The 16,170-nt window shown below is 33.7% G+C and overlaps 1 protein-coding gene and 1 long non-coding RNA gene across 6 annotated transcripts; one reads left to right on the forward strand and one right to left on the reverse strand.

The window, feature by feature from the left end:
• The first annotated feature begins 3,784 nt into the window (after nucleotides 1-3,784).
• Nucleotides 3,785-7,547, forward strand: LOC130986508 (uncharacterized). 4 transcript variants are annotated; one of them, XR_009089285.1, is made up of 7 exons: nucleotides 3,871-4,317; nucleotides 4,727-4,776; nucleotides 5,328-5,374; nucleotides 5,460-5,718; nucleotides 6,161-6,270; nucleotides 7,039-7,098; nucleotides 7,339-7,547. It is a non-coding gene; the product is annotated as an uncharacterized LOC130986508 (long non-coding RNA). The 4 variants fall into 4 exon arrangements; XR_009089284.1 differs by having other exon boundaries at nucleotides 3,875-4,317; nucleotides 5,454-5,718; XR_009089286.1 differs by lacking the exon at nucleotides 5,328-5,374 and having other exon boundaries at nucleotides 3,785-4,317; nucleotides 5,454-5,718.
• Nucleotides 7,548-9,930: 2,383 nt separating this feature from the next.
• On the reverse strand, nucleotides 9,931-15,095 carry LOC130986509 (uncharacterized). Of its 2 annotated transcripts, none has more exons than XM_057909941.1 (7): nucleotides 14,961-15,095; nucleotides 13,984-14,225; nucleotides 13,853-13,908; nucleotides 13,701-13,779; nucleotides 13,490-13,628; nucleotides 13,290-13,403; nucleotides 9,931-11,104 (listed from the first exon to the last, which is right to left on the reverse strand). In XM_057909941.1, exons 2-7 carry the CDS (start codon nucleotides 14,121-14,123, stop codon nucleotides 10,913-10,915), a joined length of 720 nt encoding a protein of 239 aa, XP_057765924.1. In that variant the 5' UTR covers nucleotides 14,124-14,225; nucleotides 14,961-15,095; the 3' UTR covers nucleotides 9,931-10,912. The 2 variants fall into 2 exon arrangements, with proteins under 2 accessions (XP_057765924.1, XP_057765926.1); XM_057909943.1 differs by having other exon boundaries at nucleotides 13,984-14,229; nucleotides 14,961-15,034.
• Nucleotides 15,096-16,170: the final 1,075 nt, after the last annotated feature.

Consider the following 16,170-nt stretch of genomic DNA (forward strand, 5'->3'; position numbering starts at 1 on the left):
CATGGAGCAGCATTGGCCGATCCCCTTCTCTGGTGAATATCCTCCCTTATTTATAGAGTGGTAGTGGGCTAGGGCTTGGCCCATGAATCAGGGCCGGTGTGAAATCCCTAAAAAATAATAATCCAAAATTTCAAAACATCTTAACCACAGATTAAGAGTATAAATTAAGAGTAATTATTGAAAAGTTTATTTTTTTTAAATTGACTGAGATTAAGAGTAATTATTGACTATTTTATATAGTAGTAATAATAATCATTTTAATTTTTAAATAATATATATAAATTATTAAATTAATTATTATTTCGGTTCGGTTTTCGGTTAACCAAATATTTTTTCATAAAAACCATAACCGAACCGAAAAATCGAAAATTTCAAAATTCAAAACCAAACCCGAACCGAAAACCAAATTAACCGAACTAAATTAGTATTTCGGTTAGGTTCGGTTCGGATTTTCGGATTTAACCGGATTTTGCTCACTTCTACTCGTATGTGCGATGGAGTGCACCGTTTTGCCTGATTGTCGCCCAAATTCTGCTTATCTCTTTGGCCATCACCTTTGCCTTCTGTCCTTCGCCCTGGTCAAATCTCTGTGTCCTTGGCTTCATGCCTGAAAATGATCCGACTCCACACGGTATTCAAGGCAAAGTGCATAGATGTTATGCCCACTATGACTTCGAGTTCTTGTCTCTCTTGCGGAATGGGACTTGTTCTATCGAAAAATGTACTTGCACTCCCTATGAACAATGTATCATTTTAGACACAAAACACGAAAAACACAAGAAAATGACTCGATCTAGACCTAACACATACTCAAATGAGCACGAAAAATGGGCTTGTTAATGTGACAAGTGACAAGGGGAACAAGTTATTAGGAGTTTACAAATGGCAGATACACAACGCAGTGAATATCTTGGCCAATGACCAATCGAGTTTATATTTGTTGATTCATTGTATTGCCCAGGTTCTCCTTTTATTTTGATTCTTTCTTGATTGTTTCAATTTTTCTTTCTCTTTTCCTCTTGCCTGTGATACTCTCCCTTGAGACCACGAAAAAGTCTCTTGTGATCAGGACAATATGTGCACCTTCTCTCATTTTCTTTTGGTTACTGTTACAAAGTGATTGCTACATCAACTACTTGTGAGATCTACCCTATAACTACTGCTAAATACGCCCGTTGAGGGCAATATGAACTATTTACACTCTCGCCAAATGATTGATGTTGTTCAAATTAATCGTGTGAAATGAGAATAACAAATAAGCTAATATAAATCTACGGATATATAATTAATTAAACTGGTTGTAATTAAAGTATTACACAAATGTTCATTCAAATATGAGTTGGAATCCTAAGGGGGCGAAAGCTTCACCACATTAATTATTTACAGTTGTTCATGCATTACAAGCAACTTATTCGTAGATTTATATTGGCTTATTCGTTATTCTCATTTCTCATGAAACATAACATTCTCACTATATATATATATATATATATATATATATATATATATATATAGGGAGAGGTTCAAGAAAGAACCATAAATAAAAGAAGACCGGAGAACCATTTTCAGCCATTCGATCATCAAGATCTACGGTGGATGCATCATCTTGTTGGATGAATACAGATCCTGGGTTCGAATCCTGAAGGGAGCATTTTTTTTTAATTTTTTTAGTGCATTAATTTTAACAGCGAATGCATTAATTTTTACAGTGGATGCATTAGATTTGATGGTTCTTCCGTTCTCACAAATAATGTAGTTCTCTCTAGAACCACACCCTATATATATATATATATATATATATATATATATATATATATATATATATAGGGAGAGGTTCATGAAAGAACCATAAATAAAAAAAGAACGGAGAACCATTTTCAGTCATTCGATCATCAAGATCTACGGTGGATACATCATCTTGTTGGATGAATGCAAATCCTGGGTTCGAATCCTGAAGGGAGCAATTTTATTTTTATTTTCTTGAGTGCATTAATTTTAACAGCGAATGCATTAATTTTTACAGTGAATGTATTAGATTTGATGGTTCTCCCGTTTTCACAAATAATGTAGTTCTCTCTAGAACCACACCCTATATATATATATATGTGTGTGTGTGTGTGTGTGAGAGAGAGATAGAGATAATATAAAATCATTTTCAGTCATTCGATCATCAAGATCTATGGTAAATGTATCATATTGCTGGATGAATGCATCACCTGAGTTCGAATCTTGGATAAAGTAAAAAACTTTGAGTGCATTAATTTTTAACATCGAATGCACTAATTTTTACAATTAATGCATTGATATAATACTTCTCACGTTCTTATAAAAAAATTTACTTCTCATTAAAACCACACCCTTTATAAAAATAAAATAATCTAAATTAGAGATAGAAAATTAGGTTTTCAAGTAGACATGAACATAATGGTTTATATGATACATGTGTGTCGTCATCCAAGGAATCTTATTATCGTAAAATTTTATCTGTAATTTCTCAAAAAAAAAAATATATCCTCTCGAAAATACAAGAGTTTCTCTATATTAATCTATATAATACTATATAAAAGGGGAGTTTTCTCTCTCCATCTTTTCTCCCCCTTTTCCTATCAATTTTTAACTATTTTGTTCTCTTTTTTATTTATAATTTTAATTCTTTTCTAAACATCGTCAAATTTATTTTATGAAAAAACATTCAATGTGCATCTTAATTTAAGTTCGGCAGAAGATCTTTAATATGGTATAAAAATTACTATTAAAAATGAATTTAAAACGAATAGGTTATTAAAATTTCAAAATACTTCATTTTCTTTTTCTTTGTTAAAAATTTACAACTTTTTGTTTATGTTTATGTATGAAAATATTTATTTATTATCATTATGTGAAATTCTCTATAATAATAACATGTAATATTAATATTCATTATCAAATAATTTAAAATAATTTAATAACTATAATTATCATTACATTTTATACATAATTGAAAATTGCATTTATAAATTTAAACCATATTTTTCATTTGTATATTTTGTTTCTGTTTAATATTTATATTTATTTATTTATTTAAACATGTCGTTTAATTCAATTTTACCGTGCATCGCACGGATGGACGTACTAGTATAGTATAATATATATCTTCTAGGAGGACCAGGACCCTACTTGCCCCTCAACATGAATGTGGCTCAATTACTAATATAAGACTTTATCTATAGGTAGCTATATATATATTAGTAATGTCATTTAATAAATATAGAATTTGTTAGTAATGTTGCGGTGCTGTAAAGAATCATGGAAACCACTCACATAAATAACAATTTATAGTTGAAAAACATTGACACGCATATTATACGGCATATTATATTAATTGTAACTTGAACTTGTTAAATTTAGTCATTTTATCTTGTTAGTGTTTGAACATTTTAGTAGAATTAAACTTGTTCGAGCTCACTAATTGAGCCACATCTTAATTAGTCTTGCCATCATCGTCGATCGGTCGACCAATTGTCAGATGGGAATGGGATCCGCTGTCACACTATTTTGTGTGTATCATTCTTAATTTATCTATCTTAATTATAATTGTTTTTTATAAAAATAAAAAAATATTATTATATTATAAACTCTAATTAATATTTATAATTAAAAATTAAAATTTAAAAAAATTATATACCCTAACTTTAACTTAATGAACCCAAATAATCAATTATTAATTCAAATAAATATAAAAAAATAATTATAAATTTTAATTGGACGAGTGAACCCTTGTTAATTATCTTTTCACTACAACAAAAAAGATATATTGAGGCACTTAGGTAGAGACACTTTTTTATCAAGTGCCTCTAAATATATTTTTGGGACACTTATTAAATATTAATTAGATATAGAGGCACATAGTTAATAATTTCACTAATTAAAATCTTTTGGCGGAAGGATTCGCGCACTCCAGTTTTCTCTCTCATTTTGGCGGAAGAACTCCCACGTCTTAAATCTCTTTCAATTTCACTCAAAACCTACCAATTGCCCTATCTCACTCTCGACTCTCTCCTTTATCACACTAATTTTCCAATCTACGTTAGCATAAAAATACAAAATCTGAAAATCCTTTGAATTTTTCACCATTGTGCCGCCGATATCTCCTGGAGCAGCACATCTCTTGCGCCGCCCGACATCCCGCAGCTGCGCTGTTGTCACTGCTGAGCGGCCGATTTCTGCCGACGTGCGCTGCCGATATCCAACATCTGCTTTCAGCCACCGTTGCGATTTGCAGTATCCCCAAATTAAAAGCGTCTTCTACGGTGAAGAGCAATCGCACAATCGTCACCTGTTAGTGTTTTACCCTCTTTAATTCTGTCTATTTAGTTTTGTGAAGTCCCCAATCACATTATTCCCACGTTATGGTTGAACTCTGATTTTACCACTTATTTGTCAAATCTTTTCCCTCTCATAACTCATGACTTTGTTAAGTGTGTTGCCTATGTGTGATTGGTCAGTTTGGTGTTAGTTCGGAAGCATTGGTGAATATCAAAAGCTATTGTTTATAGTGAATATTGCTCTAGAACCTTAATTTGATAATAACAGTATACCATTTTGAATTTAAGACTTTGGTGGACTTGATAGGGCCTGATGATATAATAGATGATCTGTTAGAATATTTTGCTTGATATGGTTGTTCGTTTATAATGCAGCTGAGAATAGTTTGTTTACTTTCATGTTCATTTTTGGTTGGTTTCAGATAGATCTTCGGGACAAGCCTGCACTTGAGACGCCTTTTGCTTCTCAAAAGTAAGTCTTCTTAAGTTATGTGGTTTAGTTGTGACCCTCTTCTTCAAGATTATTGTCCACAGACTACAATGATCATATTGATTTTTAATGTGTATATTTGCATCCATGAGTTTTCTATGTAACAGCTTCACACCTCATTCACACATGATGTTGTATATTATGTTTTATGCTATTGGTGTTTATGAATTATGCTCTTGGGGTTATTATCTTGATGAATTCAGTTTATGTTCTGTGTGAATACCACTATTGAATTTGCAATCAACAAGTCATGGTTTTATTTTCCATTATATTTGCTCTAAATTATTTGATCTTAGATTGTTGCTGAGTGCGTTTTGTTTAGCCTAATTTACTTTCTGATCTGTTCATGGTTACAATGCTCCATTTATGAAGTTTCTAATCATGTCTTTTATTTTCATGTTTTTAGTAACATATATCATGACGAAATGTATAATTTATTTATACACGGAAAATGTGAAACATGAGAGGGAGGAGAAAATATTTATATACATATATGATCTACTGTTATATATATGTTTTTTTTTGTTTCTCAGCTGATATATTGTTTCTCATCCATACCCATAGAAAGCTTCTAAAATTGGTATGCTCGATTTCTATTTAACCATGCTCAAAGTGGCAAACTTTAGAAACCTAACTTTTTTTTTTGTTTTATTTTGAAGCTCCAGTTCTTTCACAAGAGTGACTATCCTTCCATGGCTCGGCTGCTGTTCCTGATAACGGATTTGGAAGGAGGCCTAATCCTTCTGCAATACTAAGAAATGAAACTACTGCATCTATACCTGGCTGGACAGAGAAACCCTTGTAGAATACCAATTTTTCGCATACAACTCGAAAAAGAGATGAGAAGGCAGTACCTGCCTTATTGGCTTATTTTTTTTATAGTCTACTGTTTAAAGCAGTAAAAGATTTTAATCATCTATTCAGGTAATTATCAATTCCAATTCCAGTACTGATAAGATGGTCAATCATATTTTTATGAAATCCGCATAAAAAAAAAGTTAATGAAGTTCAAACTCGTCATATTTTATGTGCTGTAATTTTTGCTTGTGATAGTGGTCATCTTGAGGTGTATGTATACTGCACTATAATTGCTTCTGCTTTTCATTCATCGATTTAAACTTCTAGCTAATGTGCACCTGCAGGCTAATTTGATATTTGAATCTGGTTTTCTTGCTTATCTACTTCTACTTTAGCCTTGTTACGTATTACATGCTTCACTCTGCCGTCTGCAATCTTGCTGGATTACATTAACCTTTCTCTTTTGTCCAAGCTATACTGTAATTTTTAGTCTACACTGGTATCTGACCTATTACTGTCTTATTGCTTTAAAGGATATACTAACCTCTATTTTTTTTTCTGAATGCAGTTCTCCCTGATTTTGGTCAAGTGTACAGTTTCATAGGCAGTGTCTTTGACCCAAATGTGACTGGCCATTTGCATAAATTGAAGAAGATGGACCCAATTGATATTGAGACAGTATGCTTTCTAAACTTGATTCTTCTGATCCATTTGTAGCTGCAAAATTCCTCTAGAAGTTAAGGATTAGAAACCTCTTTAGAAGTCGAATGGATTTGATCACCTAATCAAAACTATGACCTGATTTAGTCAGTGAAACAAGAAGCAGAGGTTTTAATAGTGTATAATCGACAAGTATGTGAGATGCTTTTCTTAATGAAATGTGTGTAGGTAATTTACCTTGTGAAGACGAAGGTCACTTTTGCACATTCCTTTAGAGCTGTAGTGTATCTTCACTAGTTTCAGCCCTGTCTTTCTTGAATGCTCTATGAAAGCGTGCAATGGTGCTTTGCTCTATGTTGTCCACTTGTCACTAGTTTACTGTATTTTCTGTTATTGAGTTATTGTTGGTTTTCATCTAAACTAATTTTTGGTTGATTATACTATCTAATCCTTAACAATCATCTCAGATATTTTGTATCTTAGTTATATGTGTTCTTTTATTTGGCACTTAGCAGCCTATCTGCATCTAATATGATTAACAAAGTAGAATATTGAAGTTCAAGTTTGAGTTTGTGGGATTCTCTGATGGTAATTCTAATTAGTAACTATAATTGTCACAACGCTAAACATGGCACCTTCCTCTCTCCCTCATGCATCTCAGCGGCAAATGCAGTGTTACTTTTACTTTGATCAAAGAAATCCAATTCTCTTCTCTGAATTGACATTTAAATATCGTAAGTGTAAGCTCATAACATCTCATGATCTCTGTCTTTGTCTCTTAAACAGGTACTATTGTTGATGAGAAATCTCTCGAGCAATTTGGCTAGTAGTGATTTTGAGGATCATGTAAGTGCAAAATTACCATGAGCATTAAACTATTTGTTCAAGGGCAAATTTCTGGTTTGCTCATACTCAGTCTATGACTCTCTGCATTCCCTATATATTATTCGCCTAATTTATTGTGCTATTTTATGTTATGATCAATTATTACTTTGTCAATATCATATCTGTCTTGATTTTAATTGAAGCTGTGAAATGTAATTTGACTACATGTCATTTAACCTATCAATTATACCATTGTTGCAGAGAAGGCTGCTTTCATCATATGAGACTGACCTCGAGAAGGATGATGCTTTTGATGTAACTGATTCTATCCTTTGTAGCCAATCTGAAGGTGCAGGCTAACTTTGCGTATTTTTGTAGCCAAAAGAATATGATATGATTGTATTTGTACAATAAGTGTCTTTTTTACACTTATTTATATAATAATTTTAGAGCATACATTTTTAATACTACGGATAATAGTGTCTCTAATTTCTTTTGAATGTCAAAATAAGTGCCTCATGTGTTCATCTTAAGACACATAAGTGTCTCATAATATTGATCTCGAGACATAAAATGAATTATGGAGGATACATATTTTGTGTCCCGATATTTAAGCAAAAGACACAAATAAGTGCCCTATAACATTAATTTGGGGACATAAAATAAATTTTGAGCCTACACATTTTTTGTCCCGATACATAATCAAAAGACACAATAAGTGTCCCATAACATTGATTTGGGGACAAAAAATAAATTTAAAGATACACATTTTTTTGTCCCAATAAATAATCAAAGGACACAATAAGTGCCCCAATATTTCTTTTGAAGGCACAAATAAATATCCCTATAAACTTAACAATAGGATTCGAAATATTTTAAAGGGCACTTTTATGTGCCTCTACAAATCAATCTTGGGGCATATTAAATTGTCTGGTAATCTATTGATATCGAGGCACATAAAAAGTGCCCCTAACCCTATTGGGACACGATACTTGGAGGCACATGTACTAAGTGCCCCGAAAATAAGAAGTGCCCCAATAGAGCACATATTGGGGCACTTTTTGGTGTCCGGAAAACCATTTTTTGTTGTAGTGTTTTATAATATTAAATTATAATAAATTAAAATTAAAGAAAATATAATTATAAATTATAATAAATTAAGAGTGGTACACACAAAATAGTGAGAGAGAGTATCTCATGTGACCGATTGTACCGAAATCTACGCCTGCGAAAACTTCGTCAGTGATCAGAGTTTATTTGATGCCATTTATTATGTAATAATCTATAATGCACGGATTCGCCGGAAATCAACACCGTGCAGTATCCGATTCGCGCGGGGGGCGGGTGCGGGCGCGATTCGCGTGGGATTCGCACGGGATTCGCCACCTGGCGAATCCCCCCAAAAATCAAAAAAAAAAAAATCGGATTCGCGAATCGGGTGCGCCAATCTCACGAATCCGGCTGTAGCGAGGGAGGTGGCGATGGCAGTGCTCTGGCTGAGTCGCGGCTGTAGAAATGGCCGGCGTGCGCAGCGGCGCAGGGAGAAATGGCCGGCGTGCGCGGACGGCAGAGCACAGAGCGGCGCAGTGCGGTGCGGCGCGAGAGATAGCAGACTGAATTTAAAACAATTGAAGCGGACGGAGGTGGATTGGGGATGGGGCCGTGGCCCATGGGAGGGGAGGCGAGGTCTGGGTCTGAAGAGAAGGAAAGCAGGAGGCGGCCGACATCGATGGGAAATTTGGGGAGGGGAAAAGAAACTGGATTTGGGGTAAGGGGGTGACGAGAATTGGGGGTGGGGGACAGGTTGGATTTTTGGGAATTTAAATATATGTTTAGTGGGTGGGGTTGGGGTGGGGAATTGAAATATATTTTTATTTTAAATGGGTTCTTTTAATATAGCCTTTTAGATTTTATTCTAGTAGTAATTTTTAAATTTGATAAATTACATATAATAAAATATATAAATATATATGTATTTGATTGATTATATATAATAAAATATATAAATATAATAGACGTATCCTTCACGAATCTCACCCTATAATTTTTGAAAATCCGTATCCCCGCACTCGAATCGTATCGCTCCCGCACCCGCTCCCCCGCACCTGTGCAACCTAGGTAATAATGAACTCTACTGTAGTAGTAATAATTTTTGCAGGATTATATATCTCGATCGGTCGTGCATGCAATATTCGTCGTTATCACATTTAGGGATGCTGAAAATAATAATTAATTAGTAGACTATCTCGCCTATATGTATTAATTATATATGCATTTAATTAAACTCATCCTTTAGCAGTTAAAGATTTAAAGATGCAATTTATGTGAATTGGTCCTCAGGTTGTTAGCATTTATACATGCATGTTGGCATTATTATGCAAGATTAATTATGTCTATTTTGAATCTTGCGTCTCATTTGGTATCCACGTGTATAATAGCTACCTATACCTGCAATTAGTATTATACTCTAGAAAATATATATGGGCATGGCTAGCTAAGTCCACATTTTTTCTTAATAGTGATTAAAGAATGATTTGATTGATGAAGCTCAACCAAATTCCAACTGTACCGGTATAACATTACTATACCAGTACAACACCTCATAAAACCATTCACAAACTGAGAGAGTGATAACTATTCAGAATGAGAAATTAATGGGCAACAGCAAAAAGCTGCAATGTGTACACAATCACATGCATGTTAATTGCAGTATCAAGAACTGGGGAATGCATCAACCTATGATATTTAATTTGGAACTAAATAAAGTACACTAAGATAAGCTTGTGCTCAGGGGCGGAGCCAGACTTTCGACTCACGGGGTCCAAAATTTTTTTTTTCAAAAAAATAATAATTAAATAAAAAAATTAAAAAATAAATAATAATAATTAATATAATTATAATGTTATTTAAATTATATAACAAGTTAAAAAAATAAACATAATTATTTTTTTAAAAAAGTCCAATATAACAATAAGCAAGCATATTAATAACCAAGCACAAGTTATATTGTAAAGTCAATACCCAAAATCATCATTTGCAAGCTCTACAAAAGCGGGGCAGAAAACTAGAAAAGTCTCAAATTGTAGCATATGTTTTCTTTAGAAAAGACATACCTTACCATTTAGCAACTTTACCTTTGTTCTGTCACAATATACATAATACATCATACTAGAAATATTGTCTGTAAATGCATTTGAATTATTATTATAGCAGATGAGATAACCACCACATTAGTCGTCTAGCATCACTAAACTAGTACGATAATTTATTGTTTTATTTTTTGGAAGGACTCTGGAATAAATTTATGTGAACATGAACTTCCCCCACACCCCTTAAATAAAACTAGAGTAACAGTAAGGAGCAAGGACTAAGGAACATGAACATCCCCCACACCCCCTTAAATAAATTTATGTGAGCATTGAGCTATTATTGACCAAGAATAGGAAACATAACATTTACTTACGGAGCAACGAAAGGCAAATGAACTGAGGGAGACAAACGGAGGTAGCTCAACGGTAGACGAACGGTAGAGTCAAACTGGGATATGGCGATTGCGAGTGAGAACGAACGGAGAGCAGCGAAGAAATAGATGATGTGCAGCGAAGTTAAGGATTGAAATTCGCAGAAGTTAGAGATTGGAATTCCAATTAGAAAATTAGATAAAATTAATATTTTTTATTTTTTTAAATATATTTGTAAAATTACTAAAATACCCCTGGGATTTTTGGAAATTCCAGGGGGGTCCAGTGACCCCACTGCCCCCCCCCCCCGGCTCCGCCCCTGCTTGTGCTATGATTTAATTATTATATATAACAAATGCAGTTGGTGTTTGTTATTAGTCTAAGAGCTTGTTGCAAGTAGTGACTCCAACAGCAGCAGCAAGGTGCCAAGCAGCATGCAGATATGGAGTTTGGGGGAGAAGGTCGTCAGCCATGAAAAACGCCCCGCCTAACAACGACGACATCTTATGCACCTTATGAGCCACCCTCAATTCTGGATCCTCGAATGCTCTTTTAGCAAATGCAACCTGATCAACCCACAATAATTAAACCACTATACATAATATATATGCATAATAATGAAAAAGACTCAAAATAACTCGCTCATTCACTATAATAAATAATTATTCTCTTTTTATTGATTCGAGGACAAGTACATTCAAAGCACTGTGTGTATGTTTTTTTAAAAAAATTATCCCAACTTCTATAAATCAAGTTAATTTTCATTATTAATAGTTATAATCTTACTTTAACTAGAAATTAACTCAAACTCAACATTAAAAATTAACTAAGAAATGAAAGGGGACATAAATAACATAAAGAGTGAAAAGCCCGAAAATCTTTGTGTGTTAAGTGTTATGTTTTGTACCAAAAGTAATAATGATTAGTCTGTATGATCACCTGTACCAAAAGTAATACCAAAAATTAACTCGAAGTAATACAAAACATAATATACCTAGGACTCATTTGGTACAAGTGATTAGAGTGTATAATATACTTATGATGTCATAATATTTTTTTTGATAAGGAGTAATACAAAACACACGGTCTTTATAAATCAAAAGCCCGAAAATATTATACTGATTTGAATGATAATGTATACCATCTACGGAAATGGTATAATCATAATTACAATTATATATTATTAACTTTATATTAACACATTATACCAAACTATATTTTACAAATATATATATATATTTTTTTTTGATCGGGCAAAGTCATGTTAGATGTTAGTAATTAGTTCCCCCATCCACACCAAGAACCACCTTATCTCTTCATTCACCAAATCCACCTTATATCTCCAATCTCCAATTCGCTCCCAAGAGGGATCGAACCCGGGTCACTTCACTTAAGTGAGGACCCGGTGGCCAGTGGGCTAAGCCCCCTGGTTTTACAAATATTTTAATACATTCTACCAAATATGATAATTATATAACACATAGTAAAAAAAATCTAATTAAATATATAACACCTTATCGCATACCGCGTATCACACAAGCTCTTAGAATTATATTCGCACGATCCAATATTAAATTAGTAATTTACGAAATTAAACTGAAACATATATAATTATCGAAGCTAGAATGTATGAAAATTCGTACATGAAATGAAACATATTAAAAAATAAAAATAAACATACTACTCGCTAGCTAGTACATTTGTCCCTTTTCTGACAAGTTGAACTGAACCAAACATTTATGAAAACTGAATTGTCAATATGTACGTTATATAATTGTATGTACGTTAGTTTTGCGTTAAAAATGTACATTATAAAAAAATGCACTACTTGTATAAATATATTGAGTAGGAGTTGTGTTCAAATAGAGTTGTTAATTGGACCGGGTTGGCCCGGCCCACCGAGCTTTCGAATTTTACTGGATTGAGTTGGGCTAGCCCGAAATCTGACCGGGCGGCAAAATAGCAAGCCCAGTCCAATCATTTAATGCAAATGAAAATTTATAAAGATATATATACGAAAAGATAAAATGCAGTTTAATTATCACCATGATCACGCTTTTTATATATATATATATATATATATAAATTAACAATTAAATAAGTAAATATAAAGACCACACCACGATGGACTTGAATCCAAGAACTTTGACCTTAGGCATTAACCATTCTTCCGCTATGCCAACACACATACACTTTCGATTAATAAAATTTAAAACATTGATCATTGATCATTGATCCGAGTCTTATGTGTATAATTCATCTGCACCGCTGATGAATGGTAGATCTATGGATAATATTAGTTCCTTATTCTTTCACTAATTAAGGAGGCTTTTATGTTAACCACCCCTATTTAGTAGTGTGCATATATAGATATATATAAAAGAGATAATACAAATATATAATGATAATAATATTACTTTCTAAATATTGTAAATGGATTGGGTGAGAAAAGGGAGATCCTAGTTTTAGTGAAGGGATTGGGTGAGAAAAGGGAGATCCTAGTTTTAGTGAAGTTTTTGTTTTACATACAAACAGATGGATTTCAAATGGTTGATCAGTTGCAGTTAAGTATTATAATTTTTTAATATAATTTGTATGCACATAATTTAAAAACTGCAACTTCATCATGATTACTCAAAGGCTGGAAAACTCCTAAACGCAATATATATTGTGAGCTCAAACCACAGCATACAAGAAGAGAAATGTAGCAAAATTGAAGAGACAAAGTGTGAGTGGTAATGAAAAAAATACCTCCATTATTCCTGTGTGGACTGCTGAAACCATGAGGGGTTGTATAGGCAGAAACAAAGCTGATGCTGTCATCAACAACTTGGGGTTCTCCTTCCTAAGTGCTCTTGATAGGCACTGCCAATCACAATTGCCAATTAAAGCGTTATTTTGCTAAGAAGCAGCTGTTGAAGAAAAGATTAAGTTTGAGAGTAAGTAAGTACCACGGTAGCTGTTGCGATCATAGTGTAGTCAGCCCATCTGAGATACTTCCTTAATCTCCCTCTTGAAGCATGATAGAAACTTGATGCAACTCCCACTCCAATCAATGAATTTGCGTATATTTTACAATTCACATTTTTCCTGCATGAGAAACAGAGTAAAATATATGACAAGTAACAAAATTAAGACATATGCGAAGTCGTTTGATATCACCTTGGGGCATGGAGTCCGATGGCAATAAAAGGAAGTGAAGTAAGCACATTAGCAACGGTTTCAGCAATGTTGTGATCACCTGGAAGAGAAATTGCATGCAATTGGTTAAGGAATATAAGGAAGAAAGGCAAGATGAATAGAACAATGAGTACCAGTATGAGTGCAATGGATGGGCCTCAAACAAGCAGGTCTTTGATGCCAAACTTTCCTATATATAATTACCATTAGACCAACTTGCTTCATCACAAAACTCTAAGCTAGCTTGAAATCAAATGCTAGGCACCTTGAACACGCGGTTGTATTAGAGGCTGATTGAATAAAATCATCATGTTTTCTTATTTCTTGGAATGAAAGTGGTGAGTGAGAAAGCAACTGCACTCCATGTATTCCACCCAAGGCTTTATTAGACTTGTCACCAGTCATTCTATTGAGTGCCAAAAGGATATGAGGATGAGCGCTTGCTGATCAGATTATAATTTCAACTTCATTAACATCCGAATTTCGTATCCGTCCCCGTGCTTCTCACTAACTTATTAAAGGAAAATATATTAGTTCATGATATATATGTTAGTACATTGCAAAGAGATAAAGATTTGAAAAAATGAAAATGCTACACCATTATAATGCATCATTAATTTCTTATCATCGTCTCATTCCAAGATTCATTCCACTCGTAAACAACAGATTTCTAAATAGTGGTACAACTACAAGAATCATCACTCGTTCACCACATAGACACTTTTATGCCAATTTGCTCTGTTGCTTGGGCCTGTCTGTTCAAGCTCTCCAGAAGAACATAATTTTTTTTTTATCTCTTTCGGAATAATCTTCCACTATTTAGACAGTTTCAGACAGCCGAAATTACAGCACCCGTTTAAAATTGTTGTTCAATTCTGGAGGTGGAACATGAAAAATCTGCTAATATTGGCATCCTTAAACAATTCAAACAATCAACACAGCTCGATGATCCCATTACGATGCATATATATAACCAGCATATGAGGATTTTATAGTTTATACAATATAGTACACATGAGAATAAATAAACACAACCCAGCCATGCATAAAAAATTAAAATGATATCCCCTCAAATGCGACAGCGCAATAAACTCATAAATAATTTTTTTTTTTTTTTAACATAATGAAGACCATCGCATGGAAAATAAGAAAAGACCTCACCTATTACTTTTATTCAATGATTAAAAACGGACCTTTCCTTTTATATATCATATCGCGAGAAAAAGAGAGCGCAAAATATACCTGGATAATGGCAATGGCAATGCGCAGGAGCGAAATTAGTAAGTGGAGTGGTGGAATGCAAAAATGGAGGCAATACATTGAGGAAAATATGCGAATTTGAAACAAGGAATCTTCCTGAAGAAATGCGGACTGGTGGCATATTCTCTTGGTTATATACCAATTTCAGAAAATTTGTCCCATTCTTTCCTTTTATTTCTTGGATTTAATAGTAGTTGGCATGATAAAGATGTAGGTAATATACCCTCTGAAATAAATGTCATAATTTTTTTATTCTTATTATAGACCTATACTTGTCAAGTGAATGAATATGTACTGAGTTACCCGTCGAACTTTACGTTATTTATTTATAAATATAAATTTTAAAAATAAACTAATATTTTATTTCAAAGTGTTAGAAATTGTTCTAGACAAAATTCGTATAGCCCATTTAAACATATATTCACGGTCCAATCGGCTAGCCCAATCAAAAGTCAATTAGTTCTAACTTAAGTAGGCCCATATATTAGGTTATCGGAATTAATCGAGTCAAATCTTAAAAACGGCATCAACTTGAGGAAAAAGACAGGACAAGATCTTGGGTGATCATTTCCATGAATAACATAACAAATTGGGCTAGGGGATAAGTCCAGACGAAACCCTGGCGGACGTTGCACCATCTTATAAATACTGCTCAACTAGGTCAATAGAGACATCCAACTATTCACGTTCGAACACGTTTCTTCTCGCTCACTCTTTCTATCTCTATATATATGCTCTCAATCTTGGGGTTTCCGACGACCTTATTAGCCAGGACGACACAATAGTTCTTATTCATTGCTCAAATGCTCTTCAATATCATCAACTAGATCGATTTGATCAACCAAATTTGATCAGTACTCCATTTATTTTTGGTGAAGCACGGAATCACCAACACCTAAACTAGAAATTAGAAAGCGATAAATGACACACGGATTTACGTGGTTTGGCCATCAAGACCTACGTCCACGAGAGGTTCTTCGTTGGTTTCACTATACTTTGAGAGAGAGTTACATATTACAAGTGTGTTGCTTGAATGAGTTGATCCTCTAGTTTTCCAATAGATGTGCTATTTATAGTTTGTGAGCAAACCCTAATTCTAAAAGCCCACTCATCTAGTCAATTGGGCCCAAAACTCAGTACAACGGTCTTATTCCCGAAGTTGAACTATCACACGTAGCTGCGCAGGAAAGGC

Source organism: Salvia miltiorrhiza, chromosome 5 (assembly GCF_028751815.1).
Source record: "Salvia miltiorrhiza cultivar Shanhuang (shh) chromosome 5, IMPLAD_Smil_shh, whole genome shotgun sequence".
In the NCBI taxonomy this organism is placed as follows: domain Eukaryota; kingdom Viridiplantae; phylum Streptophyta; class Magnoliopsida; order Lamiales; family Lamiaceae; genus Salvia; species Salvia miltiorrhiza.

Bases quoted from the DNA above. Each gene is read 5' to 3' on its own strand.
- LOC130986509 (XM_057909941.1), bottom strand. From the start codon at position 14,123: ATGACTGGTGACAAGTCTAATAAAGCCTTGGGTGGAATACATGGAGTG. The intron at 13,780-13,852 runs GTACTCATTGTT...TTTCTCTTCCAG, and splicing joins CATCCATTGCACTCATACTG to GTGATCACAACATTGCTGAA. The intron at 13,404-13,489 runs GTACTTACTTAC...TGTGATTGGCAG, and splicing joins TGATCGCAACAGCTACCGTG to TGCCTATCAAGAGCACTTAG.